Below are 27,782 nucleotides of genomic sequence, written 5' to 3'. Positions count from 1 at the left end.
CTTCTGGAAAAAGTACCTTATAAGGTCAACTTTATATGTTTTAATTTAGGAAGATTGAATTATTTAGCAGTATGAGCCAATATCAGAAGTCATTCCTCAAGGAGAACTTTCACCTTATCTTTTGGAAGCTTGTTTAGAGAATCCTTAGAGTAGAAATTCACATAAATAATGAGGATTTAGGACTTGCTAATTACCATGGATACAAGAATGTGTCAAGTCGTTAGGTAGGAGGACTAGGACACTAGTTCATGTCTAAACATTGGGCAGAGCAGGATCCCACCACACAGGGAGGATATTTATAGACATGGTGCTTATAGTATCCACTCTCCTGGAAACAGCAAACACTAGCCCAGTAAGTACAAAGTTAATGGGTGCCAGAAAGAAAATGCATGCTGCATAGAGCTTACAGGTCAATTTTAATACAGGTTAGATGCTGCCAAATGTGTAATGTAGGTAACCTGATGCCAAAATCTTTTACGGTAGAAATTGCACTTTTGTAGGATTGACATCTGGAAACTTTACTTTGCACTTAACTTCATTTTGTTAGTGACATTAATGAAAGAGCCGGGGACCGGGGGCGAGTGATACATGCTTGTTGGTCCAAACAGTCTCAGACCCTGTACTCACAGCCAGTTTCTTAAATGGAGACTCGGTAGGCTATTGCACGGAGGACCCAGAGAATGATTTGTGGTGCAATGCTTGAATTTATTTTCTCAGAAAGAGTAATGGATACCACAGTATCAGTTTAGAGACACCCAGTGATCAGAACTCGTAGATACCACCCTATACATTGCAATTGCTTGTTCAATTAGACACATACTCCTCTGTCTTGTACCACATTGTCTGATATACATGCTCTTTATATATTTGTGGAATGAATTTGTTAAAGGTTCTGCGCAGGGCTGGAGTTGTGGCTCAGTGATAGCGCTCTTGCCTTGCATGTGTGAGGCACTGGGTTCGATTCTCCGCACTGCATATAAATAAATGAATAAAATAAAGGTCCAGCAACAACTGAAAAAAAAAAAAAGTTCTGTGCACCCAAACTACGCACGTTGTACGGATTATCTGTGAAAAGCGTAGTACACTAGAACTACATATCGAAGAATTCCCATGTTGATCTTGAATCCAGGGAATCCTGGTTTAAAATATCACGTGTTGGGTCCCCTTTACTTGGAGACTCTCCACCCGCTGTCCCCCCGCCCCAGGCAGGCGGGAGGGAAACGAGTCTTCCTGGCGATGCAAAGTGCAGAGGAAGTTGGTGCCCACTGTCACAGCCATGCCCCGGCTTAAGTTCGGAAAGGGCAGGCAAAGGAGCCCAGAGGCCACGCAGAGAGCAGGTGGAAGGCTTTGCGCTCTCCCGGCGCTCGCCATCCCGATACCGGGCGCAGCCAGTAAGCGGCGCTGACGGCGGGCGGAGCGGGCTGCGGATTACCTGCAGCAGCCGGGACGGCGAGCTCCTCCCCGCGCCCCCGCCCGCCCCCACCCCGCCCCCGCCGCGGCACTACCCGAGCTCCCCCGGCTCCGCGCACTCGCTCCGAGGAGCGGGGCCGAGCGGGCTGCCGGCTGCAGGCAGCAAGCGCGGCTGCGCTGCGGGCCGCCTCCCCGCGTCCCCCACCCGGCCGGCCTCCTCCCGCACAGTGCGGCGCAGGGAGGCCCCGCGCCTCGGCCGCCCCCGCGCGCCCGCCCGCGCAGTCTCCTGGGCTCTGCAGGCGCGGACCGCCCGGCGATCTGCACCTGCAGCTCGGCCCCCTGTTACCCCCGGCTCCGGGCAGCGGCAGGTGCAGGAGCAGGAGCAGGAGCAGGCGCAGCGCGAGGGGCCGCCGCCGCCGGTCTCCGCAGGGCTCTGGAGCCGGCCCCGGCGAGGATCGCGGAGCCATGGCCGATGGGGGCGAAGGCGAGGACGAGATCCAGTTTCTGCGAACTGTAAGTGCGGCGTCGTGTGCCCTCCCAGGGGAAGGGGGACGGGGCATCAGCTGACCGGGACCCGGTAGAGTGGCAGCGGGGACCGCGGGGCTCAGGGCCCCCTGAGATGCGGGAGGGCCGGCATCACCAAGTGTATGCAGGTGTGCGTGTTGGGCCGGGAAAGGGCAGGGCGCGTGTCTGTGAGCGCGTGTGGAAAGCCAGGGAACTGAGCACCGCGAGAGCGTGGCAAGCCGGCGGGAGGCGCCGGGGCTCCGTCCTGGGGCACCGGGAACCCGAGCCTAGGCTGCGGAGTCGCGGGCTGAGGGTCCGGCGGGGCCAGGACCTCCGGGGCGGCCGGGAGAAGGGTGAAGATCAGGGTGGCCCGTGGGGCGCAGGGGCCGTGGGCTCTCGGGCTGTCGCCGGGAATACCGCCGCCGCGCGGTCCCTCGGGCTTTTGGGCTGGACTCGCGCGCTGTCACGGATCCAAGACATCAAGATCCGCGTACTTGGCATGGCGTGCGCAGCGGCGGGCCGCGGGCGGGGGGCTGCAGGACGCTGCCCGAAGGTTTCCCCCAAGTCCGGGTTCTGCGAAGCGGGTAGGGGGTTGCTTCTGTGGTCCCCGCGATTCTCGGGGCTGGTGCCATGGTGGTTGCTGTGACCGCTTGTAGAGCGTGGAGGCATGGGAAGCATGTGTGTGTGTGTGTGTGTGTGTGTGTGTGCGCGCACGCGCGCGCGCGCGTGCGGGAGGGGGTGGGCATCATGAAGGTGTCGTTTTCTAAATACTGGCTTATTGAATGCAGTGAAGTGCGTGCCAGCATGCATGCGTGTGTTCGTGTGTGTGCAAGAGCAGGGAGGCTGCCCGGAATGTCCACGCTGGGTGGCAGGCAGGGAGAGGTTGGCACCACACTAATACAATTCTTTCTCCCTAAGTACCTTTTGGCGCTGCTCCTTCCTCCCTCTGATTTGTTCGAACACTGCAGATACTTCCCAACCTCGAAGCTGAGGCTGACAGCCTCAGGACCAAAGAAATGCCACAACTTCGTGCTGGGAATAACCCAGTTAGCCTGTGCGGGATCCTTCCTTCCTCATTCCTGCCCTCCTCCCAAAAGGATATCCCTCACAGTATTACCCGACCCTGGTCTCTTCTGGTGCTTCTTCTGAGCAGTGGAAAAGATCCCATTCCCCAGCCCTGTTCTCTCCATGATCACAGAAAATCCTAGAGATGGATGAATCTTGAAATACTAACCAGATGTTAACTTTTAGGTGTGACAGCCTCTATGATGTATTTGGATAATTTTCATGAGAAGGTTGTAAAGGACCATTTTTTCCCCTTTGCTGTGCCTCATCTTTTCTTGTGGGGTGGGGGTACTCCTCTGTGCGTTAAATGGGGGTAGTGGAAGCTTTGGAAAGGGTGAAACCCAGGGCCCACAGCAACCCCTGTATGGTCTAATGTGAGCTGCATGCTATTGCACCACTGCTGTGCTGTTTGAGGTACCATTATCCCAGGACCTGGCTTCAAGGGATGTATTCACTAATCCCTTGCTCACAGGGAGTATTTTAAGCTGCCTTACTAGTAGTAATACAGTTTATTTTTTTTCTTAGTGGAAAATTATTTACAAACTTTTAAAAAATAGTTAAGTCACGTTAGATTTTTCTCAAAACTAATAAATCTTTTCTTCAAGCCAAATAACAGACTTAGCTGTTGGATGATTTTTACGTTCAATTTTTTTTTTAAAATCAAACTCAATAGGGTTAAAATTAGCTAGGAAATTTTGGATGGCTGTGTGCACTCAAGGGCTTCCTGCAGGCTTAAATGTTAAGCCGAGCTCGAGGAGGTGCTGTTATCGGAATGCTTAATGGGGACTGAGGGACTGTGCTGCTGAAGGGGTTTTGCACATATAAAGTAATGTTAACTCTGGCGCCATTTGACAGCTGCCTGTCAGCTGGAGCAACACCTTTGATAAGTGGTATTGAGTAAGATCTGGCAGTCCTAGGCTGGGATTTTTCTTTTAATAAAACATTTGTAGATAGTTGTGCTCATGATAAATGACCTTGAAGGAGGTAGCAGTGTGGAGCAGGGGACTTTTTTTTTTGGTTTAGTATTAATATCTGAAAGGAAAATATGCCTTTTTGTCAATATTTTGCAATTTTGCTGTGGAAATTCTCCAGTCTTTACTAGCTACCTTGCCTGCTGCCCTCATTCCTTTCTGTTTTATTCTCTTAACCTGAGAACATTGAGAGTTTAGAAATGTTAATAGGGTTAGTAATGGAGAGCATGCCATTCCTACATTAAATTCATCTTTGTTGTTCCCTGAGGCATTTATTTATTTACTATGTGTAGTCTCATCAATATAAGTTCTGTTGTCTTTTTTTTTTTTTAAAGCAAATATCCCAAGCGTTATCAAAACTGAACACTTGATAAAATAGTAAATTGAGATTTCCCAGTAGTGATAGGTGAAGTCCCATGTGTAGAAGAAGAAAATGGAGTGGTCATCAGCACACGTGTTATGGGGTTGGCCAGGCATCAGCATATCTGGTTGGGGCATCCTGATGATTATCTTCAGCAGGCCTCCACCCTGGCACCTGTGTTCAGCAGTCCAGCACACGAAGCTGCTTTTCTGTCCACTGTCCACAGCTTTTTTTCTTTTGCTGCAAAAGATCTGAGACCACTGTTGAGGGAAGATGAGGTGAGCTTGTTAACGGGCTGTTTCCATGTATGTCTGCTGCTGTAGATGAAGCCTTTCTGTGTGAGGGGTTTTGTCACTGGTTAGCCCCACCTCCTTCTCCCACCTCCTTCCCATTACCCTGCGGCTTGCGATCCTGCCGGCCTTCCTCCCAATGGTGGTATACTGCTTGGCTTAGCAGCTTCTCACCAGCTGGAGACAAGCTCCCTCTGGTCTACTTATCCTTAGAGAGCCTGAGAGTGTGTTGTGTAAACTCTGCATGGCTGGGACCCTTATTATAGGCAAATCTTATGGTGAAATAAACCCAAAGCTCCCAATGGATTTGTTCACTGTCATGTCCAAATACATCCATGATTTGAAATTTATTGCTTTGTTCTATTTAAAAAATTTTATTAACTTTCCAGCATAGTAAGAAACTATAATTGGGTATTTAAAAATGTGGAACTTTTTAGTTATGCATCTCTTTTCCAAGCAGTTTATAGAATTTCATAGAAGACTTTAAGAAAGCCATGATATAAAATGACCTTGGTCAAGGGTGGATTTTTCTGAGTACTTGGCTTTCCTTTGCTTTGTGCAAGCACAGTTAGTTGCATTCCTCCCGGGATGCACTGTCACATAGTTTTATATTCATGCACAGATGGGAATTAAAACTTGGTCCTAGCTGCAGAAGTCATTCTGCTGGGGATGCCCACAGCCCTCCTCTGCAGAAGGAATCTTTTCATTGTAGGTTTCTTCTTGGGGCATATATATCTTGCTCTGTAATGTCCACAAGCATCTTAAAATGTATTCATCAATTAATAGCAACAATCATGTAGTGTGGATGCCAGTGCCCAGTGCAGTGTAGGCTGGGTGGGATGTGAGGTCTCTGTTTGTGGAGGTCTAGAAGATTCATGGATTGGAAACAATGTTGCAGCATGCAGAGCCCAGACAAAATCTCAGACCCATGGCTAAGGATATCTTTCAATGTTGGGAGAAAAAGGATGCTTGAGAATGTTTTAAGTTCACAACAGCTTTTTCAACTGTGGGAATGTCACCAGGGACTCAGTGAGCAGTGGAAATTAGAACCTCTTGCTCCCTTGATAAGGAAGGCATGGGGCAGCTTTAGATAGATGTGCACTGAGGTATTTTCACAAGGAACTGATGGAAAGCATCCCCCAGCTTACGTCATCAGACCCTTTTACTTAGAAATTAGTTGGCAGGAAGGAAAGGATCCAAAACACTTAGGGACTAATTTATGTGACACTTAGTCTTATTTGCACTTTGGCTTTAGGTAAGTGGTTTTATCAAGGCTGATTTACCCAAAGAAGGATTCCAAACAGTGCTGGGCAGCTCTGTTGCTGTCTACAGCACTTGGGGGACAGGGAAAGAGGAGGAGGCACGTATTTGTCTCCTACAACTTTGACACTGTGGCAGTTTTTTTTTTTTTTTTTTAAACTCAGCAACATTTGTTGAGCACCTTCTGTATGTGTGGTGTGATATGAGGTGTTGAGGAAGCATTCAACATAAACAGAGAAGTGACTTGTAATTATAAATGCAAAGGAAAGACTGGCATAATGATTAGAAGGAAAAAAACTACATATCCCATCTCTAGCCTTGGGGTAGGAAGAGGCCTTTAAGAAACATTCCCCAGGTTGCCCCAGGTTTTGGCTTTTTCAGATAAGGAAACTAAAGCTCAGAGAGCCAGAGTGACCTGGGCCAGCATCACCCTCCTGCTCCACAGCAGGAGTAATGTACAGTGTGTACGCTAGAGACGTGGTGTCTGAACACAGTGCTCTTACACATGAGGCCCCCACCCAGCTGACCCATTCCACCCTCAGTGTCGCCTCCCTAGAGTTCTCCATCCTCCATCTGCCCTCTTGTCCTTCCAGCCACTGGAAAGGAGGCTTTCCCCTCCTTTCTAAGTTTATGACCCCTCATGCACCCTAGATCCTGGGTCACCATGGGCAGTCCATCCTTTGTCTCTGCCTCCCCGTCCACTTCTTCCTTCTGGTTGACCTTGAGGCATGTGAATTCCTGCCATCTTAGACCTTCCTTGTTTGACCTCATGGAGCTGATCAGCTCCTCCAAACGTGGTCTCTAGTCTCTGCTTGTCTCCCTATGTGTCACCTGGCTTCTCCTCTGGGATGCAACCCATGTCGAAACCTGATGTGGCTGGCAGCCTCTGCCTTGCCAAATCTAAACATTCCTCTCTGTCCCTAGCCCTGAAGACCCTGCTCACACGTCTGCCAACCTGACCCTCCTTTCTGAGGCTACTCTGTCTGGTCATGAAGACATGGTACCTTCTGGGCTCTTTTTATACATTTTGGAGCATGATTTTTTGAGGGGTTCATTTTCTCCCCCTTTCTCCAACTCTGTGGTTATCCACAAAGATTTCATTCTATTTCCTCTTTTCTCTCTGCTGCCTTCATGAGATCATCTGTGTCATAAAATCTGGGATTTTTTTGAATAATGGAGTTTGGAAAGCTTAATAACTTTATCAGGCTCTGAGAGCCAGAGATGGAAGGGAGCTCTGTGGGGTCTCTCATGAGGGTGGCACTAACCCCACTTATGAGGGATCCACCTAACCTGTCCCAGAGACCCCCACCTCTCAATACCATTGCCTCAGGGAGAGGATTTCCACATAGGAATCCGGGGACCTAAATATCAGACCCGAGGAGCCCAGCATTTGTTTCAGCCTTCATCAGCTCATGTTCGCCAACACACTGGCAGCCCCCTTCCTGCCATTTTAATGAGACTGGTCCCGCCCCTCAGTTCAGACACCTGTCACATCCAGTCTAGCCCTCTACTGGGCTCATGGCCTCTTAAAATGAGCCCTTTCCTACTCTGCTGTAACTTCTCCATCTTCCATGGAGAGTCTATGAATCACATCAACCGATTCTGATTCTACTTTCTTTGACCATCTCTGGAGCTTCCCATTCAGTGCTATACATTTTGCCTCTTTCCTAAGATCTGCAGGAGGGTCAGGGGCCCAGGATTCACTGTGAGGACAGGTTTGAGAGAAATCTCATGGGAAGTAGAGGATCAAAGATGGAGTGAGACCCTTCCAGAGGCAGAGGAGTGGGAGGCTTGGTGGTGAGATTCTGAGAGGAGCAAGAACAGGTGTGTAGGGCAGGAGAGGTGGCACTTGATGGCCCAGGGCTGAGGCAAAGCCCTGTCATGTCAGTGTTCAGGCCACATGGTGTCCACCTGCCTTGGGGTTGTCCGGGGCCCTCTTAGGACACACTTGAAGCATTCTGGAGGCCGACAGACATGTCTCTGCTCTCAGACAGTGTGAACCCTGAGGAATAACCACCTTTTTGATGTGTGCTCAGTCAGAAGGCTGGAGCTCCTTTACGGAGTCCTTACCTGCTATTGTTGGTGACAATTTCATTTAAGTTCTTTTATACATTCTACATGCTGTATCTGTCCCAAGTCTTTCCCGGGCATTCTTGTGAAATATGATAGAATCCCTCAGAGGTAGGCACAAAGAATTTAGGTCCCCAGAGCAGGGTTTGCAGATACCAGGGTGGACGCAGGCAGCTGCTCTGGAACCCTTGCTCAGCCGTGAAAGCCAGGTTCTTCAGGGTGAGCATACTTTACGCAGGGGGACACTTGGTGCTCTGCTTTGCTCTTTAGGTACACATCGTTTGTAGTATGGAATGCACATTTCTTTACTAGCTATCTACCACATGACAGGACATGTCCAGTGTCAGTGGAGTTGAACTGGTTCTGTGAGACAGTATTTTGGGTAATAAATACAGAATAGGGCAATTTTCTGCAAAGGTTATTAGGTTACTTTCTTTCGGGTGCATGAGCTGGATGTGCACTTTGTTCACAGCAGTGGGCCAGGTTCCCAGGAGCTACATAGAGGGAGGAGAAGACACCTGACATCATGCTGCGTGTCCAGCAGTGGAACCTCATGGTCATCAGGCTGGGAGCAGTGAGCTACTGGTCTTGCATAGACTGTGCTCTTCACAAAGGTGAAGAGGTGACGAGGTGACCTGGGCTCCCAGATTCTACCAGGCCGAGCCATGGCTGAAGAGCAGAGTTCATTTCATATACAGCATGAAAATAACATTAAGGGAGTGTCTGGAATGTGGAAGGACATCAAAGACAAAGGTTAAAGCTTCAATAAAATGCCACTTCATAAGGGCTCCAAATTCATTTTTGTGGAATTTATGAAAAATTTGATTAATTGTATTTTGGGGAAAGTTGAGGTTTGGGGAGTGGAAATGGGCGAACACACATTTCAAAATGCCTTGTCCTTGAAGACAGTATTTTAGAGCACTGTACCTAGAGGCATGTGACACTTGTCAGCTCCTGCGGGACACATAAGTAAAGGCCTTTTCCTCCTTCCAGGTGGAACCACATATAAAGGATGATGGCCACTGGAGAAAGGCACAGACGTGCACAGGGGGCTCCCTCCCATGCCCATCAGCCCCCTTATGGCTTTTGGGCTCTCCCCTCATCCCATTGGCCCAGGATGCATGTTGCACCTGCAAGAAGGGCGCCCGTGGCTGAGAGTCAGGATTAGTGCCCAGGTCCTGGCTGTGGGTTCAGTGAAACACCAGGGCACTGCATTTTGAGTCACAGACAGGTGAAGGGCCATGATGGAATGTCTGATTGATGACTCAAGTGTCCTGTCCACTGCTGTCCTGGTAATGGTAGAGTGGCCTGCTCCCAAGGGTGGGTGTCATTGCTGGCCTCCTGTCATTGCTAGGGAGGACAGTGAGGAATGGCATGTACAGAGGAGGAGCTGTCAGCCGGTGGAGGGGAGAGTGCCTGCTGGCACCGCTCCTGTTTCCAGTGCACTGTCCCTTCACTGAGTTAGTCTGAAACATTTGTTGACTGCCTACTATGTGCCAGTGTGTCGTGTTGGGTGCTGGGACTCACACAGCTGTGTCTTGCTACTTCAAAGAACTCATTGTGTGTCGGGGAGGGGAGGAGGACAGGAGGGAACATCAGGTGTCCTGCTGCAGAGAGGGCATCAGAGGCAGATGCTGTAATGGGGAAGGATGTCAAGGAGGGAAAGTGTGTCCCCTACCAGAGTCCCATGGGCATGAGGCTTTACTGCGGAGGCAACAGAGACCGTCAGGTTTTGCCCCATGATTTTTATGTTGCAGGAATATCAAAGGACAAGTATTTTGGCTTCATGTATTTAGCTCATATGGGACAGCCATCATTCATTTGATTCCTGGAACAATTCGTTTAGTCTGTGAAGCAGCTAATTGCGTTTATACAGATCAGGAGTCTGAAGTGCAGAGAGTGAAAGTGACTTGCTCAAGGACAGGTTGTGAGTGAGTGACACTTCTGGTGAGCTGGGGTCTTCCAGACACCAAAGCCCCATCCCTTCTTCTTCTCTTCCTCCATCAGGAAAAGTGGCAGAAGACTGAGTTGGACGAAGACATAGGAATCGGGGCTGTTTGGCCTCCTCACTTATCCAGAGGGTGACCTCTGCCTTCTATCTGTCTTTGAGCCATTTTGCAGTTTTGTTGAGTTGTGCCATTGACTCCGGAACCTTCCATCCTTGAGGACAGACAATGCACACAGTCCTGGGGGACACAGCTGGGGTGTGGGCAGCTGTGCACTCACCAGGTGCCCTCAGCTCAGCATTCCAGAGGGGCACTCTGTGGAGTCTCCTTGTGAACCTGCTGTGACACCGTACTGTGTCTTTTTTTTTGGTTGTTAATGAATTAAGTTTCTGCCATGTATTTCTTTGATTGAATCATTTACTTTTTGAGAAATTATCTTTGGCATCGATAGTGTGCCTTCTAAAGTCCGGGTAGGAGGGATTTTGATGCATAGGAGGGAAGACTAATGGAAGGAGACCCTGAGCAGAGGCAGTGGGTTTTTCTTGTCTCCCCCATCCCTTCCCAAGGGCACTCTCCACTCCTCTCTTCCCTGCTCTGTGGCCAGAAGGCCCCTCAAACTGAAGGTGCTGGGACCCCGTGTCCTCCCCAGTGCCTCATAGAGGCAGGTGCTGGCTCCCTGCTGTTGCAGCTCACTAGATGTCCTGCTGTCTCTGTGGGACCTGCCCGCTCCCTGGCCGATGCTCTTTCCTTAGACTCTTTCCAGGTAATCCCTGGAGGGTGCCCTCTCTCTCCTTGGAAGGGGCCCATGGAACAGGCAGGAAACATGGGGACACTTTTGGGAAGGAGACAAAGTGTGGGCTCTGGCAGTCCTGGAGGGGTGGTGAGCCTTGGGACCAGGACCAGGGATCTGCTCTGAATCTGTAAGCAAGGGGGCCTTTGAAGGTGCTCCTTTTCCCTTTTTTCCCTCTCACAGGAGGGAAGTGGGTCAGGGCTGTCCGTTAGGAAGATGAATGTGGCAGCGATTTGTAAGATAAATTAGGATATAGAGAGACCAGAAAGGGACTGGAGCTAAGAAGTCTATTAGGTGATGTCATCACAGAGTTGGTATAAGATAATTCAGGCCTACATTTGGGTGGTGGCTGTGGGGACAGAGGGAGGGGGAGGTTCAGGAGACGCTGCAGAGGGAGAGCTCATGGGATTGGTGACTGATTAGACATAAGGAGAGGAAACAGACAAAGATGAGCTTGGGAGAATCATAAGAAGGTGGTGCATTAATCACTAGGAAATCTGGAGGAAGTGGAGACTCTAGGGGAAGGCAGTGGGGCTGGTTCTGGATTGATTTTGAAGTACGTTATGAACTGAATTGTGTCCCCTGCAAAGACATCCCAATCCCCAAAACCTCAGAAGGTGGCACTGTTTGAGGGTCTTCACAAAGGGAATCAAGCCAAAGCAAGGTCATATGGTGGGCCTGATCCCCCATGACCAGTGTCCTTGTCACAAGATGGGATTAGGTTATAGACACAGAGAGAAGACCTCTGAGGATTGGAGCATGGTGGCCACAAGTCCACCCTGAGCAGACTCTTTTTTTCCTGCAGGGGGCGCCAGCCCTGCTCCGGCCCTGGCCTGGGCTTGCAGTCCTCAGCGCTGAGAGACCATGTATTCCTGTGGTTGAAGCCTCCCGCCTGTGGTGCTGTGTTGTGGCATCTTAACTGCAGATGGGCCCCAGAGGTAGTTTGGATGCGCCTGAAGTGAGGGCAGGGATGGCCCCAAGGAAGGAGCCACAGGCCTTGCAGCCAAGGCTAAGGAGGCAACCAGGAAGCCTCCAGGGCAAGGGAAGGTAGGTGCCCCGTGCAGGGTCCTGGGAAGGGAGAGGGTGGCAGCAAGCAGGACAGAGGAAGTAGATGCCCTCTTCATCCCAGTGTTGAGGAGCAGGGAGGGCAGTGGGGGAGTCACGTTAGTCAGCCTCCCACTATGTCAGCAAATGAGGAGAAAACCAGCTGAAACAGAGAAAGGCTCCTGAGGACAGAGGTGGGTTTTGGCATTTCCTGTGCATGATTGGTTGGTCCTGTTGCCCTGGGCCTGTGGCAAGGTGGCACATCCTGGTGGGAGGGTGTGATAGCAAACTTGATAGCTGTGAAGGGAAAGAGAGGGAAAATGAGGGGGCTGGGCACCCACTGTTCCTTCAAGGGTGGCCCCCAATGACCAGAGGATCTCCCTCTAGGCCCCACCTCTTCAAAACTCCACCATCTCTCAAGTGCACCACACAGAGGACCAAGCCTTTAACACCTGGGCCTGTGGGGACAGTTAGGATCCAAACTATTGCAAAACTTATTCATTATTTTCTTTTTTTCCCATGGGAGAAGCCATAATCTAAGTTTGTAGGGGAGGAGAAATTATTGCTGTAGCAGGGTCCAAGGGACAGGACATGATAGAGACCTCCACCCCATGTGCACCGCCATTTTGGGCACATGCTCAAGCTGAAGGAGCTCCTCCTTTTGCAGACACCTAATTACTTCCTGCTTTACCTAATTTAAGAGCACACATATTTTTGTTTGAGTTTGGTTTAGCTTTGCATAATTTCATTTTCTGCTGGGGACCTTTTGGCAAGTAATTAAAATTGGAGCTTTGCAAAGCTTCGCTGGTTCTAAGCTGGGCGTGTTTTGTGTGGATGTTGTTGGGTGTTGGTGATTAAGTACCCCAGCTAGGCTGGATCACAGGCGCATCTCATTACGAGTAGAAGAAGTTCATGTTGCTAGCGATTTTTTAAAACACAAGTACTGGCTCAAAAGACTGGAGGCCTTCTATAGGTGATTACAAATAATTTCTAGGAAATGGTCAGCCTAGGCATATATTGGAGTGATTTTCAGATGGCTCAGATCAGGGGAAAATGTTGAAATATGTTAGGAAGCAAAATGATTCTGCTAATAACAACTGCCCTTGGCTTTCCTACTATGATAAAAGGCAAAGCTGGTTAAATAAATTTCAGCATTTTTTCAGAAAATTAAGCAATTTCAGTTTTCAGAGATATTTTCCACACCTTTCTAGGTAATTGGCATTACAGTGCACATACAACTTATAGCTTATAAAAATATAAACAGTAAATGCATCTGGAACTTATGTGTGCAAATTCCAGTGTGTTTTATATTTAACACAAGTGGTTTAAAAGCAAAAGCTTTTAATAAGTGTCTGAGCTTAACTTCTGTGTATCTTAATGTCTTTAGTGCCTGAATCAGTGCCTACCACACTATCACAAAATGTGTCTGCCTTCAAGATAGCACTTGTCCAAAACTAGCCAAACCACACACATACCACACACCAAAGACACAATTAAGACAAAAATATTACTTTCTACCCATATCAAATTAGAAGGAGCACATCTTACCTTGTCTAAATGTATGTGTGTGTGTGTGTGTGTGTATGAATATGCATATTCCAAAGGTCAATCAAAGTTATATATCCTGTAACTTTAGAACCACTTTCTTCAACCAGCGATTCACTGGGTGAAGTGCTCAACACCCTGTTCCTTGGTGTGCCCAGCATGCTCTGGGCTGCCAACACCTTGCTGGGCACACAGTCTCAGTGTCAGGGTTAAAGGTTCTACCTTTCCAAGTGCCAGAATAAGTTTAAGAATGAGACTCAAGCTTACAAAGCCCACATGTTTAGTTCTTCCTCTCTTTGTAGAAAGTGAATCACTCTTATACAAATGTCAGAAAAGAATTCAAGAATCAAGTTGGAAGAAGGAAAGAGTTGGACTAAAGATCTAGCTGCCTCTTGGTACCTACCCCAAGACTCCACCATATTCCCTCCCACCTGGTTGCTTTGGATGCCACTTTGGAGAACGGGAGGCGAGAAGCATGGTTGTACTTGGGCACTCGTTAGAAGGCAATTGATCAGTACCGGGCTTCTTTATTATCAAGCGGTGTGAAAACGGCACGCCTACCTAGTAGAACATTTCCTAGTTTAGTGCTTCCCAGGGATTGTCTACAGAACAAAATTTCATGAGAGAATTTCACATGGTTAGCAGAACAAGTAAGGTAGCAAATGTTACAACAAACAAAACTATTGCCTTGGAAGGGTCTAAAAGGCCCAGGATGCCCGTGGAGAATGGCACCAGTGATTCCCTAAGCCATGTCAGTTTCAAGCAGTCACAAAGTAGGGATGGGACAGAGGAATACACCTCTGCTTCCCTCTATTGATGGGCAGATGGATACCCAGGCCTGGGCAGGGGGGGTGTTGTGTGACCACTTGGACGACAGTCTAGGGTACAGAAATGGATCTTAAAGTCTCGTGTTAGCAGTGATGATGCCGTTGCCTTCTAGAATGAATCATGGAGCAAACTAAAATCTGACCCAACAGAATCTGGGAAATAAATCAAGGAGAAGGACTTGCAGATCTTTGTATAAGAGAGAAAGTGAATAATGGCACCCGCTTTTGCTTGCTGTTTGTACTGTCAGAAGTCAAGAACTGCATAATTCAGCACAGCTTCTAAGCAGGGCCCTGATACTGTGGATAAATACAATCTATTTTTAAGGTCAGATAAATTCAGTCTATTTTTATGGGCTGGGAAAAATTATTGCTGAAGGGTTTTTGATAAGATTCTCTTACGCCGACTGAAATACTGAGAGCATAACAGTTTTTCACGTGAGTGAGGTGGGAAAAGAACAGGCACTGTCAGTCGGAGGAGGCTCAGGCTAGGTTTTGGTTTGGCAATAGTAAGTTTTCAGACATCGTTCTTGTTTAGCTGAATGGTTGTTGTGACGAATGCTGTGAACATGGGGTTGACTGTGCTTTGGGTGGGTCTTTTCATGGAAGACCTTTGTAGGTCCCAGACAGGACCGTGTTTGTCTGTGTGCTATTTCATTCAGTAGAGATGCTTTCATCATCTCCTGTGGGTCAGGGGCTCATGGGGTGCTGTAGGTTCATCCCTCCTTCTTCATTTGCTATTTTAAACCAGATAGTTATTCGGAAGACTTCTAAACCAGAAAGGGCTGAGGCTGGGACCTGACGGTTCACCAGTCAAGGCTCCTACCAGCGACATTGGTTCTAGAAAGCATTTGATCTTTATGATGGTCATGTTGGGGTATTTTACAGTGGTTTTAGTTTGCATTTTGCTGGTCTTGTCAGGCACCTTTTTTGTGTCTTTGGTGGCCATTTGGATGTGCTGTTTTGTGAAGCACCTGTTGGAGCCTCAACTTGTTTTTAAAGCAAGATTGCCTTTTCTCTTTGATTTCCTGTACTCTCAGGTGCTCTGCTGGTCAGCTGGGTCTGTTGCGGGTGGCTCTTGCTGGGGTTTTGTCCTTGGTGGTGAACAGCAGGAGCTCATTTGACGGAGCTCCAGCTGCTCAGCTTTTTCATTCCTGGTTTGTGCTTTTTGTGTCCCCCCTGCCCACCCCAAGCTGTTCTTTCATGTTATCTTCCAGAGCCTTTATGAGTTTAACTTTGACATCGAGGCCTGGGATCCATCTGGATTTTATTTTCTGTTTATAGTGGGGGGTAGAGAGCAGTCCCTACCCTCATGTGAATGTTCAGTGGATCCAGCACCCATCAAAAAGCCACCTTCTCCCACGGTGCTGCGGTGGGCACTGTGGGGGTGCCATCTGCTACTGGACTCTGGCCTGTTGGTTACCCTGGTCTCTTGACTTTTCTTGCTCCTCTGCTGGCCCTTTCAAATGCCCTTGTTTTAGGTTGGCTTGTTATATGTTGGTGTTCATTTCCTAAATTTGTTCTGATTCCTTAAAATTGCCTTTGCTCTTCTTGGCTTCTTTCATTTCTGCTTAAATTTTGGAATTAGCATATACATTTCCACAAAATAAACCACTAGAATTTGTAATGGGATGGCGTCAAAGCTGAAGATCGATTTGGGAAGAACTAACATCTTTATCATGTTCAACCTTCCAACCTGTGAGCAAAGTGTCCCCTTCCTTTATATTTAGGAATCATTTGATTTCTGCGAGGAATTGCCCTTCCCTATGAGAGGATTTGCATGCTTTGGGGTCAGGTTTATTCTGAGATGCGCAAATGATTTCCTAGAATGTGAGCACACAGTCATCTCCTCAGACAGAACACCAAGGTCCCCCCTGTGCCTCCCTTCCTGGCCACCGTACTTCTCACTGCCACCACCCCTGAATCCCAGTGGCCACTGCTCTGTCCTCCACCTCTCCAGTTCTATCACTTGAGAATGTCACAGGAATGGAATGCCAAGCGTGTGGCCTCTGAGGCTAGCATTTTCCTGTGGAATCGGTAGAGCACATTTTGCTTATTCCTTTGTCATGCCAGGACATTTTGGTTGTTTTTGCCTAATACAATTAACAACTGCTGGGAATAGTCTTTGTCAGGCATTTAGGTAAACATGTGTTTTATTTCTCTGGGGTATATGCCCAGGAATATGCATGGTGGGCTGTACAGTCAGCATATGTTTAGCTTTTAAAGGAGCCGTGTTCCAGTGTGGCTGTGCCATCAGCCACCACCCTCAGTCTAGGAGTTGTGGGTTTCTCTGCACCCTTGCCGAAGTTTGGAACTGTCACCATTTAAAACTCTGAGCTGTTGTGCTGGCTGTGTGCTGCCATCTCGTCCTGGTGTTCATTTGCATTTCCCTGGTGGCTCCTAATGCCCAACATCTTTTCATGTGCTCATTTGCCATCTGTATAATTCTTTGCAGTCAAATGTCTCTTCACATCTTTTCCCGTTTTCTAATGGACTCTTTTTCTTTCTTTTCTTTTTTTGCTATTCCGTTTTAAAAGTTCTTTATCAATTCTAGTCGAGTCCTTTAGCAGATATGTGGTTTGCAAATGATTTCTTCCGGTCCAAAGCTCATCTTTTTCCCTCCTAACAGAATCTTTTGTAGCATCAAAGTTCTTAATTTTGATGCAGTAGAGTTTGTTGATGTTTTTCTTTTGTGGATTGTGTCTCTGGTCTCAAGTCTGAGAACTCTTCACCAAGTCCTTGAGCCTGAATATTTTCTTCTACAAGTTTTATGTTTCATATTTAAATCTATGATCTATTTGACTTAATACTTATATAAGACCTGAGACTTAGGTCAAGGCTCTATTTTTTTCTTGTTTTGCCTACTGATACCCAGTTATTCCAAGAGCATTTGCTGATAAGCTTATCATGCCTCCATTGAGTACCTTTGTAAAAAACTATCAGGCTATACTTGTGTGGGGCTGGGCTCTGTATTCTGTTTCATTCCTCCGAGTGTCCATCTGTCCTTCAGTGCCACACAGTCTTGATTTCTGTGGCTCATAAACCTTAAAATTGAATCAAGTGTTTCAGCTTCATTCCTCTTTTAAAAAATTGCTTTAATGTTGTAATTCCTTTGCCTTTCCATATAAATCATAGAACATTCTCATCTGTATCTACAGAGGAAAAATTTGTTGGCGTTTTGGTAAGAGCTGCAAGTAACCTGTGCATCAGCTTGGGGTGAATTGGCATCTTCAGGATCCTGAGCCTTTCCATCATGAACCTGGTGCCTGGTGGTTTTCACAGGTCTGGCTGAGGCCCCTAATTGTCCCCTTTTCAGTTCACATCCTGTGTTTCATTCATCATTCATATTTACTTCCTCTAGCAAAGTTCTTTTACCTGAAAGCATATTAATTTCACATCATTTCTCCTCAACGATGAGAATTGATTGCCACCTTGTACTAGAGTTTGTGATATAATTAATAAGTCACCGTACAACTACACATCCACAAATTAAGCATTATGAGCCTGGATTTATCTGAAACTTTGAATTTTTTGGCTAAGAACTATACCTATTTTTAGACTCTTTGCTTTCTGATGGTGCCAGGCTCGGTCAGTAGCACCAGTACTTGGCTTTCTTTCTGGGGCCATTTTCCTCAGAGAATCAGTTTCATTTTTGGTGCTGGGGATTGAATCCAAGACTTAGCGTGGGCCAAGCACAGATGCTATCAGCACATGACACCCCTACATCTCCTCCCCTGCTTTTAAACACTTCTTCAAAATAAGTATATTCAGCATGGCGATCACAGTAAAGCCACCGGACCCGCAGAGACTGGGTCGTTGGGTGGGGTCTTTTACCTTATCAATAAGAAAAATATCTTGGGAAATTAGTTTCATGGGTCATGGACCTTGAGAATAGCTTGAGAAGACTTGAAATTGCTAGAGGCCATGTGTGTGGTTGAGGCTTTTATTGTGGTAGCCGAGAGGATTGTGTTGGCTGTCCACCTACCTCGCACCCATTTGCACGATACATTCTCTGATTCAGTCTGTGGTTCTGTGTTTCACTGGTGGGTGGATGTTCTCTCTTCTTAGGGATTTAAAACTCCTTCCCATTTTTCAACACAGTCTTATCACCCTCTATCTCTTTTTATTACATTTGCCTTGGGTTTGGGCTTGGGAATCGCTTTTAGAAAGTCCTTAGTCTGTTTGGATCTGAGCAATATGCAAATGGATTCTTGTTCACTACAATTCACTTTTTCTTTGAGCGATAAGTGGTTTCATGCACTCTATTTTTTTGACTCTTGAGGTATAAGATGAACTTCTGGTTACTATTTTTAAATCACCCTGTACTGTGGCCTTTAGCTGACATTTTCTTCCAATGTGCTCCTAGGTGGGTGAGCTGAGGAAAAATGTGCTTTCAACAGAGACATTGTCCTGGGGCAGAGTCTCCTGCGTCTCTTGGCGTGGGGCCTAATCGCAGCAGCTGCAGGAGGACTCCCTTTTTCAGAAGGGAGACCGTCAGGGAAAGTCCAGCGATGGATGGGAAAATAGTTCTTTGGAACATTATGATCCCTAATTTTTAAAAAACGGAATTGAAGTCTACTTTTCACAGATTGCTCTGGAGGAGGTGGGTGACTGCATTCGAGGTCCTAGAAGAACACTGTCATGAATGGCAGTTTATCCCAGTTAGGCATTGTTTATTGATAATCTGGCCTCATTTGTGGTGGTAAGACTGGGAGAAATACCAGAGGAAACCACTCAGAGGTTTAGCAGCAGAGGCTAAAGAGAATAATCTTAAGAGGGTAATTTTAAAACGTGTGTACTGATCCATAAGTTTGCTTCTTTAGGAATTGAATAGTTTTAATGTTATTTATATCTGGTATAAGTAATTCATTTCAAAATAGGCACAGCAAGTAGGACATTTATAGCTTGCCCAGTGGGTACAGAGAGGACTTTTGTACTGGACTTAATTATTAATGTCTGTCATCCAGATGACTAAAAGTAGTCATGAAAATCAGGAATGTTTATGTAACATTTAACTTAAGAGAGAACTTTTTTCCCAAGGAAAATGCTTGATGTTTTTAATCAGCCGGTGCTGCTGCCTTTCACAGTCTCTCTGAACCGCAGTGGAGTAGGCGTTATTGGGAGCGAACCGTCTCCTTCTATTTTGGCAAAGCCCTTTACTCCCCAATGTAGCGTCAGGCGGGCGTATGGACACTTTCTTTATGATGTTGTATTTTTAAGGTTATTTCCTTCAGCTTGTTTTTTATTAGGCCGTTTCTCCAGGAATATGTTTTGTTTCATTGTTCTTCACTGTGATAAGGGTGTTCCCTGACCTCTGCGTTTTATGAGAGTTTTCCTGAAAACCCTGACATTTGACATGAGACGCAAGGAGGGTGTGACATGACGTTATTAGACATTTTCCTTTATTCTCTCCTTAAATACCATTTTCTGTGGCTCACCACAAACCCATTCATGTACATCAATAACAAATTCACAGTAACTCACAGTGGTGTCAACTCATCCACTTAAGCTCATCGTCTTATTTTAGGCTCGCCCCTGGCCCAGACAAGCCACTGGGAGAGGGGTTGACATTCGGTGTTTGCATTTGACCTCTCCCTTCTCCCTCCTCTGGGTTTCTCTCTTCACGCTGATGGAAACAGAATTGGCAGCATGTTCTGTGCCCCGTCCGTCAGCTCAGTCAGCAGCAGTGCCTTAGAAGTGGTGGGGAAGGGTCTTGCCCTCCGGGATCTCAGGAGGACAAGCAGGACAGCGCTGGCACCCTGGCAGTGCCATGGGGTGTGAGCCGTGCTGGGAAGACGTGCAGCCTTTGGGGCCAGGGGGAGCATGGGCAATCCCACTGCTCAAAGTTGGGGTGGGCTTCCTGGCATCCAGTGTAGGCAGAGAGGAGGAAGAGACAGGCAAGGAAGGACTCCTAGCAGAGGTCCGAGGCGAGAAGGCATGAGCTGTGGCGGCCCAGGGAGCCAGTGTCCCCAGAGTGTCTCTGGTGACTGTATTCTAGGTCAGCATTGCCAGAGGTTTTATGGGGCCAATTTTCAAGCTGCTTGCTGTTGCATAAAGTGATTTTGTAGACTTGTACCTAATCTTTAAAAAAAAAAATTGGTAGGGAGCTTGGTGAGGTGGTATACCCCCATTACCCCAGTGAATCGGGAGGCTGGGGGAGGAGGACTGCAAGTTTGAGGCTAGCCAGCCTCAGCTACTTAGTGAGACCTTGTATCCAAAAAAAGAAAAAAAAAATACTGGGAGTGAATGAAGCTCAGTGGAAAAGCACCCTTAGGTTCAATTCCCAATAGAAAAAGAAAAGGAAAAAAAATAGGAAAAATGGTAGGTGGTTATTGGCCTTCTCTTTCACTGTATGTTGAAAATTTTAATATACAAATACTCACCAATTAGTGCCCTGTTTCTGCATTGACCTGGTGACCCATTTCTACCCTCACCCTACCAAACACTGGAATAGAAATTATGAGACCTTGAGTACAGGATTTACAAAGAGGATCTTTGTAAACATGCAAGGCTAACCCTGAGTGCTGTTTCAAGGAATCTGGGTTTTATCCTGGAGTCTTTAGTTGATTGCTTGTTTAAGGACTTTTATTGAATGGGGTTAGTGTTTGGAATGCAAATAGGACTCCTACTTTGTCCCCGCTTTGCGCAATCAAGTCCAGTATGATCTGGTAGATGGATCTAGCTTTAAGCAGAATGGGGAGGGAAAGTGGGTGAGGCCAGGGATAAGCTTGTGATTATATAATTGTACTTATTAATTCATGTACTCACAGAAGACTGTGTGTTAGTCAACTTCCCATCACCATAATGAACTACCTGAGATAACCAACTCATAAAGAGAAAAGGTTTATTTTGGCTCACATTTTTTGAGGTTCAGTTGGTTCTGTTGCTTTGGGCCTGGGGCACCTCATGGTGGGAATGGTGTGGTAGAGTAAAGGCATCACTTTATTTCCAGAAAGAAAAAGAAGAACATAAAGAAGGGTCCAGGTCCCATAATCCCCACCAAGGGCACGATGACTAAAAGATCTCCCCTAGGCTCTGCTCCGAAGGGCTTTAACACCTCCTGCTAGTGCCACTTGGGGCCACTTCAGGGGCACTCATCTTCACCATAGCACAGTGTGGGGTATGTACTGCTGCTGTTCCCATTATAACCCATGGCAAGGGAGTTCAAGCCACACAATGGGTCATTTTGAGCCAGCACTCAAAGCCCGTGCCGGAGCCCGTTTACTAACTGCTACCCACACTGCCTTAGTTAGAGGTCCTTGAGAAGAGTGCGCACCTGCTTGACTCACCCTGTAGAGCTACACAGAAGGCCATCAGCAGTTTCCCTTTTTAAAATTCACTTGTTCCTGTTGGAGGACTGGGGAAAAGCAGTGGAAATGCTTTGTTTGGGGTTAGTAATGCAGTTCCTCCCAACAGGAGGAAATTTTTCGATGAACTTGTGCCCAGATGAAGGCAGGTGGGAAAGGTCCTTGGGCTCCTGGGATCCAGGATGTGCACAGCAGTGCCCTTGCAGGACTCCTCCCAGGCCACTCATGAGCGTCCAGCCTTGCTCCTGATGATCTTGTCCTAGATGTAAAACAGAGCTGGACATGGAAGGCCCACACTCCTTTTTTCATAAAATCACAGGATGCCTCACATTCCAGAACTATCCCTCTGCTCCAGTCCCGCCAGGGTGAGCTGTTCCCAGAAGGGTCAGTGGGGATGAGATGGTGGAAGGGAAGAAAGAGGGCCGGTACCCAGGGTGCAAACAGAGGCAGGTCTCCCTTGCCCCAAATGACATCATAAAATGTCCCTCACTGTGCTGCTCCAGTTCCCTGCCCCTAATGCTAGGTGCAGCGATGGTTCACTCCTCACAGCCTCGCTGCACCCTGCTTCCTGTGTCTGTCTAGGCCTCAGGATCTGGAGTGCATTTTGCACCAAGCACATCTTGGTGTGGACCAGCCACACTTGAATCCCCTGGTGGCCATAACTGGCAAGTGGCTTCCATGTCCATAGCCTGGCCCTGAATGGTAGTTCTTGACCACCCACCCCGTTCTCCTTCAGCCCCTCATGGTGCTCCCACTGCTTAAGTGGGAATACCTCCCAAGGGTGGTCCTCTGCCCTCCCTCATGCTGCACATTCTCTCCTGGAAGACACCTGTCACAAGCGTGCCACCAGCCCAGCGCCTCATCTCCATCTTACTATCTCAACTCCTGCTTCTCCAAAGATTCTTCATCTAAGGCTGGCTTCTCTGCTTCCTCCTCCCCCCACTGGTTTCTAATGTTCCCTCTAATTTTATAAAGCAATTAAGATGACAGCCAGTCTACGTAGGCAAAAAGCTGTGAACTCGAGGAATGCACGGGCTGGGGTGGTGTGGAATTTGAGTGGCACGTGTAAGAAAGCCCAGCGTATTTAACGACGTGCATAATTCTTACAGGTAATTGTGAACATTAGGCTTGTTATTGCTCTTGTTCAGGGCAGAGGAAGCATTTGGGTAGCAAATGGAAAGGTGGGGGAGAGGCGGCCCATGTTGAGGCCCCTCCAGCAGCTGGAGATTTGCTCCCTCTGCCCTCCCTGCAGTTCCTTGGTGCCTTCACTCTTCAGTTGTCCTTCCTCAGGAATAGTGCTTTGGTTTTGGTCGGACATCTCCGGATGTGCTGGTCCCTCGTCAGTTCTCCAGAAGGAAAATGAAAAACCGATTTAGGGCTCGATATACGATGAAGATGGCTGCTGGTTCACCCTCTGCACCTATGCAGGAAGCATGGACCGAGCCTGCCGGAGGGGCCTGGCTCTCTTGGACCAAGGCTTTGGAGCGGGATTGACTTTGGCAGCAGAGCTGGATGCCCCAGCGGTGAATAATGATAGGAAAGCCTGGAATTCATGGGCCCCTTCCTATGCATTACTTCTGTTTGAGTCAGTTTATTTTGGTTGTTGAGACCAAAAGACCAACAAGAACAACATATTGGAGGAAAAGTTTATTTGGCGCTCATGGTTTCAGAGGCCTCAGTCCATAGATGGTCGGCTCCATTACTCTGGGCCCAAGATGAGGCCTAACAGCGTGGCGGGAGAGTGTGGTTGGGGAAAGTGGCTCAGGACATGGCAATCAGGAAGCGCAGAGGGAGCCCCTCTGGCCAGGGACAAATTATATACCTGAAAGGCACACATCAGTGACCCCACCTCCTCCAGCCACAACCTACCTGCCTACGATCACCACCCACTTGATCCATTCAAGTGGATCAAGGCTTGATTAGGCTAAGGGCCTCATAACCCAATCGTCCCACCTCTAAACTCTCTTGCGTTGTCTCACAAGGGAGCTTTTGGGGGACACCTCACACCTTAACCATGACAACTTCATATTTTAAAAGTAGGCATTTCATTGAGTTTTCTTTCCATAAAAACTACTCAAGGATAATGTTGCCATTTATGTTCATTTTTAGCATGATTTATGAAATTAGAAGTTCAATGGTTTATAAATTAGTTTCTGCAGAGGCTTCATAGTAGAGAGCATATAATTCATATCCATTTCAAAGTGAGCTTTAGAGGTATTAAGAGAATGTTTACAGTGACTTTTTTCCTAATTGGAATGTTTTATAAAAATCTGGCCATCTCAGCTACAGTGAGGACACTGTGGCTCGGTGGGAAGAACAAGAGACAGTATCTGTGATGGATTCCTGGTTCCATTGTTGGGGAAGTTATCATCACCTTTCTGAGTCTCTTCCCTTTCACATAAAGTAAAATTGACCTGGTCATAGAAAATCCTCTGCTTGCTCAGTAAGTGTCAGTTTCCCTCTTGCTGTTCCTGGAGGCTGGGGGGAGGGACGCGGTGAGGGGGAGCAGGGGACTGTAGCCCCAAGGTTTGGGAATAGCGGGTGTGTGTTTAATCAGATTGCTCTCCTACCATCCAGATCCCGGAGCACTGGGGGTGTGGTGCTCCTTACTTGGCTTTAGTTGGGGGGCCACAAGGGGTCCTGGAGAGGAGAGGGCACTGAGGAGGAGACCTGTGCAGACTGGGATGGGAGGTTGGGGAGGCCCCTGCTCTGCCCGGGCAGCTCGTTAGGGCTGCTGCCCCAGTGGATTGCAGATGGGGCCCCTCAACAGACGTTTATTTTCTCAGGGTTCTGGAGGCTGGAAACCTGAAATCAGGTGTCCCCAAGGTTGGTTCCTTCTGAGGCCTTTCTCCCTGGCTCCCAGGTCTTTTCTCTCTGTGTGTCTGTGTCTTCATTTCTCCATTTAAGAAGCACAGCAGTCAGATTGGACTGGGGTCCACCCTAATGACCTCATTTTAACTTGATTACATCTTGAAGACATTCAGGGGTCCTGGGAGTTCGGGCTTCAGGCACATACTTTTTGGGGGACACCATCCCATCTATAACCCTTCCCGCCATACTGGCCAAGTTCTTTGGACTCTTCATGTGCTGGGCTTCTCTCTTCCTCCATGTCATCTCTGCTGCCCTCGTCTCACCATGGAGCTGTGGTGGGGCGGGCAGGAAAGACACTGGCTCACTGTGGACTTGCTGGGTGATTGAGCCAGGCCCTGCTGGGCAGGAGTGATGAGTGGGACCACTTGTGATACGAGAAGAGAGAGGCTTTGGGAGGCAAGGTAATCGTGGGTACAGATCTTGGGCCTTCATTCTGTAGCTAAGGCGGAACCATGTTGGTGTGAGCAGTAAAAATAATGCTTTTAAATCAGATGGATCTAGTGGTAACAGACAAGAGGACAGCAGCCCTGGAGGATTGCAGGCGGTGCGTGGGGTGTCCATGCCTTACCTCCTACGTGTTGGGCTTGTGGCCTGTGTGTTCTCTGTCAGGCTTCAGAGACTATGTTCATGGCCCGGACCCTGAGGAAAGGAGTCTCACCTTGCACCTGTGAAGGACAAGAGGCCCCTGCACACCACAGCTGGGCTCTCTGCAGGAGGGGAGCCCCGGGGATCTTAGAGTTCTCCCTGCTGCTCCAGTCGCCACCTGAACTCGCAGCACAGCCAGTGGCTGGCGTCCCACCCAGGCCCTGGTCCCTGGGTTGTTTTGTGGTCACTGTCACATTGGTCCAGTTCTCAGGGTCGAGTCTGGGTTTAAGACTGGTTTGTTTAGCACTTCTTTTCTCCCCCCCGCCCCCCCCCCTTGCTAACCTGGTTACCTACCAGTGATGAATCATCTGATTTTACAGTCTAGCAAAGTCAGGATAAAAAATGTAAATGTTTTTGTTTAAATGGAGATGCAGAGTGTGAGAAGTATAATGAGTCATGATTCACTGCTCAAGTACCGCTGTGGAGGTAGATTTCTTCCTAATACCAGCTGCACCAAGACACCGTTTTTCTTTTCAGCCCACAGAGATGTCAATAAGCAGAAAATGGCGTTCGTGTGTCTTGTTAGAAACACGTGCAGGAAGTCTTCGCTGGATCTCTACATGCTCCTGTTTGCGATGTGGACTGTGGGGAAGACCTTCTCTGGGTCTGGCCATCCTGGGCTTCTCTCCCCACGTTCTTCCTTCCATAATAAAGCTTAGATATAAATGAGTCTTAATAAAAATTTGAGGAACCCTCCGTTTAGTTTTTGTGGTTTCCATCTCATTCTTCTCACTTTTTAGGATAAACTTTCTAGACCATTTTACAAAGAGATTCACTATGATCATTTTTCTGTGACTCCTGGGTTAAGTCATGGGTGTTTGTGCTACGCACTTGCTATCTGTTGGCACCAGTTGAGGACTGTGGGCAGTAATGTCTTCAAATTTAGAAGTGGGTGATGGCTACATTTGCCATTTCTCCCTGCTAGAGAGGACTGGAAATTAATATAAATAGATACAAGACACAATACGGACTGAATCTATTCCTGCTGCCATCTCAGTTGCTTGGCCGTCTACTAACGTGTGCCTGGTGTGTTTGCCTTCCTGGATTGGCAGCCTTAGCTATTCGTGCACCTTGCAGAGGGCTGGTGAGGTCTGGCTTCTGTCACAGTCCTTGTGACCTCCACTCATGGGTTTCAATGCCTGGATAGGAGAGATGGGAAGCTATGCCTTGTCTTTTCCTTTCCTTCTTGGGACTCCTGCAGGGCTGTGCCATATTTATAGCATGTGAGCGGGTCCTGGATGCCTGCTGGAAGTCAGGCTGGGTCAGTGATTCCATAGCATGTCCCCTCCCTCAGCATGCTGCAGATTAAGTCTCCAGCACATGAACCTGGGGGGTCATATTCCAGCCACAGCAAGCCATAGGTGAGGTTCTGCCCACAGAGCTCCCTCTCCTAGCCCTGTTTCTGTAGCAGGTGGTGCTTTCCCCCAGGACTCAGATATGTTTAGATGAAGCTGTCATGAGAAGGATACAAGGCATGACTCACAGTATCTTGCATTTGGAAGAGGCAACAGGACCATGCTCTGAAAGACAGCATTTTCTTGAATTTCAGTTGAGTGTTTTTGTTACTTACAAAATTAAAAAACAAAAATAACCTTTGTTGCCTGAGTTCCTACTATAACAGGAAAAGTCCCTTCTATTCCCAAATACAAACCAAACATTTATGAGCCCATGAAGCTGTCCCTCATTCTGGTATTAAAAGGCCCTGGCCCTGGAGAGGCCCCCTGGCTTCCTGCCCTTTCACCTGCTGAGTGTCACCTTTTAGATTTTCTTCTCAGGAGGCCCCTGCTTCCTCTCATTTCATCCACCCGCAACTTACCCCATTCCCAGTGGAGATAACTGTATTCCAGAATGAACCTCAGGGTTGTCTTTCTTAGAAGTGAATGAAGAAAGCTAACTATGAGATAGGTCTGTGAGATTGACCGTACCCTTTTCTCCCTATTCTTTTAATTTTCAAGATGTTTAGATGTATTTCCAAATAAGATAGTAGCATGAAAAAAATGATGTGCTCTTTTCATATTCTGTTTTATTCCTTTTGAGTACTTTTATTGTTGAAAATATTTTTTGTTCAGCCTAGTACTAGGTCAGATTTATCCATAAAAGGTAATGAGTCAGCAAGAAGTAACCAAAAAGCCATTTGATTTTTTTAAAAGAGATAAAATTTACTAAGAATGAGTTTAACTCAAATGTTGTCTCATCAGTTTTATTGTGACCTCACATTTTATCCCTAACATCCCTCAAGGAATAATGAATCCACATCACTTTTAGCAAATATAATTGCTTACTAGATTGTTAAGAAATAAGAAAAGGTGAATAGCCCAAAATAGCTTAGAAAAATAATTCACCTTTCTTTTTGCCACCCCAGTGGATCCTACCTGATGTTGCAAAGCTGAATCCAAGCGTAGACCTCAGATGGGAGGTGGGCTGCGTAATGAGCTTTTCGGAATCTCTGGTGCTTCCGGAGATTATGCTTCATCAGTCTGCAGAGATGAGTTTATCATGTTGGTGTAATGGCCCCAAAGATGATCATGTCCTGATCCCCATAACCCATGAACATGTGACCTGCATTGCAGAAGGGACTTTGCAGATGTGATTAAGTTCAGGATCCTGAGATGGGGAGATTTACCCGGTGTAGTCCCATGGGGAAGCAGGAGGACAGGAGGCAGACATGTGGCAATGGAAGGAGAGGTCAGAGAAGGACACCTGAGAAGGTCTTGTTGCTGGAAGGAAGCCCTGAGCCAAGGGATCTCCCCAGAGGCTTCTAGAAGGAGAGCGGACCCGCCCCAGACTCCTGACCTCCAGAATGATAGCATCATAAATTTGCTTTTGAAGCCGTTCTGCCTGGTAGTTTGTTACAGCAGCAGTTGCAGGAGTAGCTGGCT

The 27,782-nt window shown here is 47.6% G+C and overlaps 1 protein-coding gene across 5 annotated transcripts in view; it reads left to right on the top strand.

Annotated features, from left to right (window-relative positions):
- Positions 1 to 1,548: 1,548 nt before the first annotated feature.
- The window catches only part of Ryr2 (ryanodine receptor 2), a 596,528-nt gene continuing 570,294 nt past the window's right edge, over positions 1,549 to 27,782 (top strand). For all 5 annotated transcript variants that reach the window (XM_058575026.1, XM_058575025.1, XM_058575027.1 and 2 more), the window contains exon 1: positions 1,549 to 1,923. In XM_058575026.1, coding sequence (XP_058431009.1) covers positions 1,876 to 1,923 — 48 coding nt within the window. In that variant the 5' untranslated portion in view covers positions 1,549 to 1,875. The remainder of the gene's footprint in view (positions 1,924 to 27,782) is intronic.

This window comes from Marmota monax, unplaced genomic scaffold (genome assembly GCF_021218885.2).
Source record: "Marmota monax isolate L192 unplaced genomic scaffold, Marmota_monax_Labrador192_F-V1.1 WCK01_AAM20220418_F8-fsc00071, whole genome shotgun sequence".
In the NCBI taxonomy this organism is placed as follows: domain Eukaryota; kingdom Metazoa; phylum Chordata; class Mammalia; order Rodentia; family Sciuridae; genus Marmota; species Marmota monax.
The sequence above is the reverse complement of the archived record's forward strand: the minus strand, read 5'-3'. Positions and strand labels throughout refer to the sequence as shown.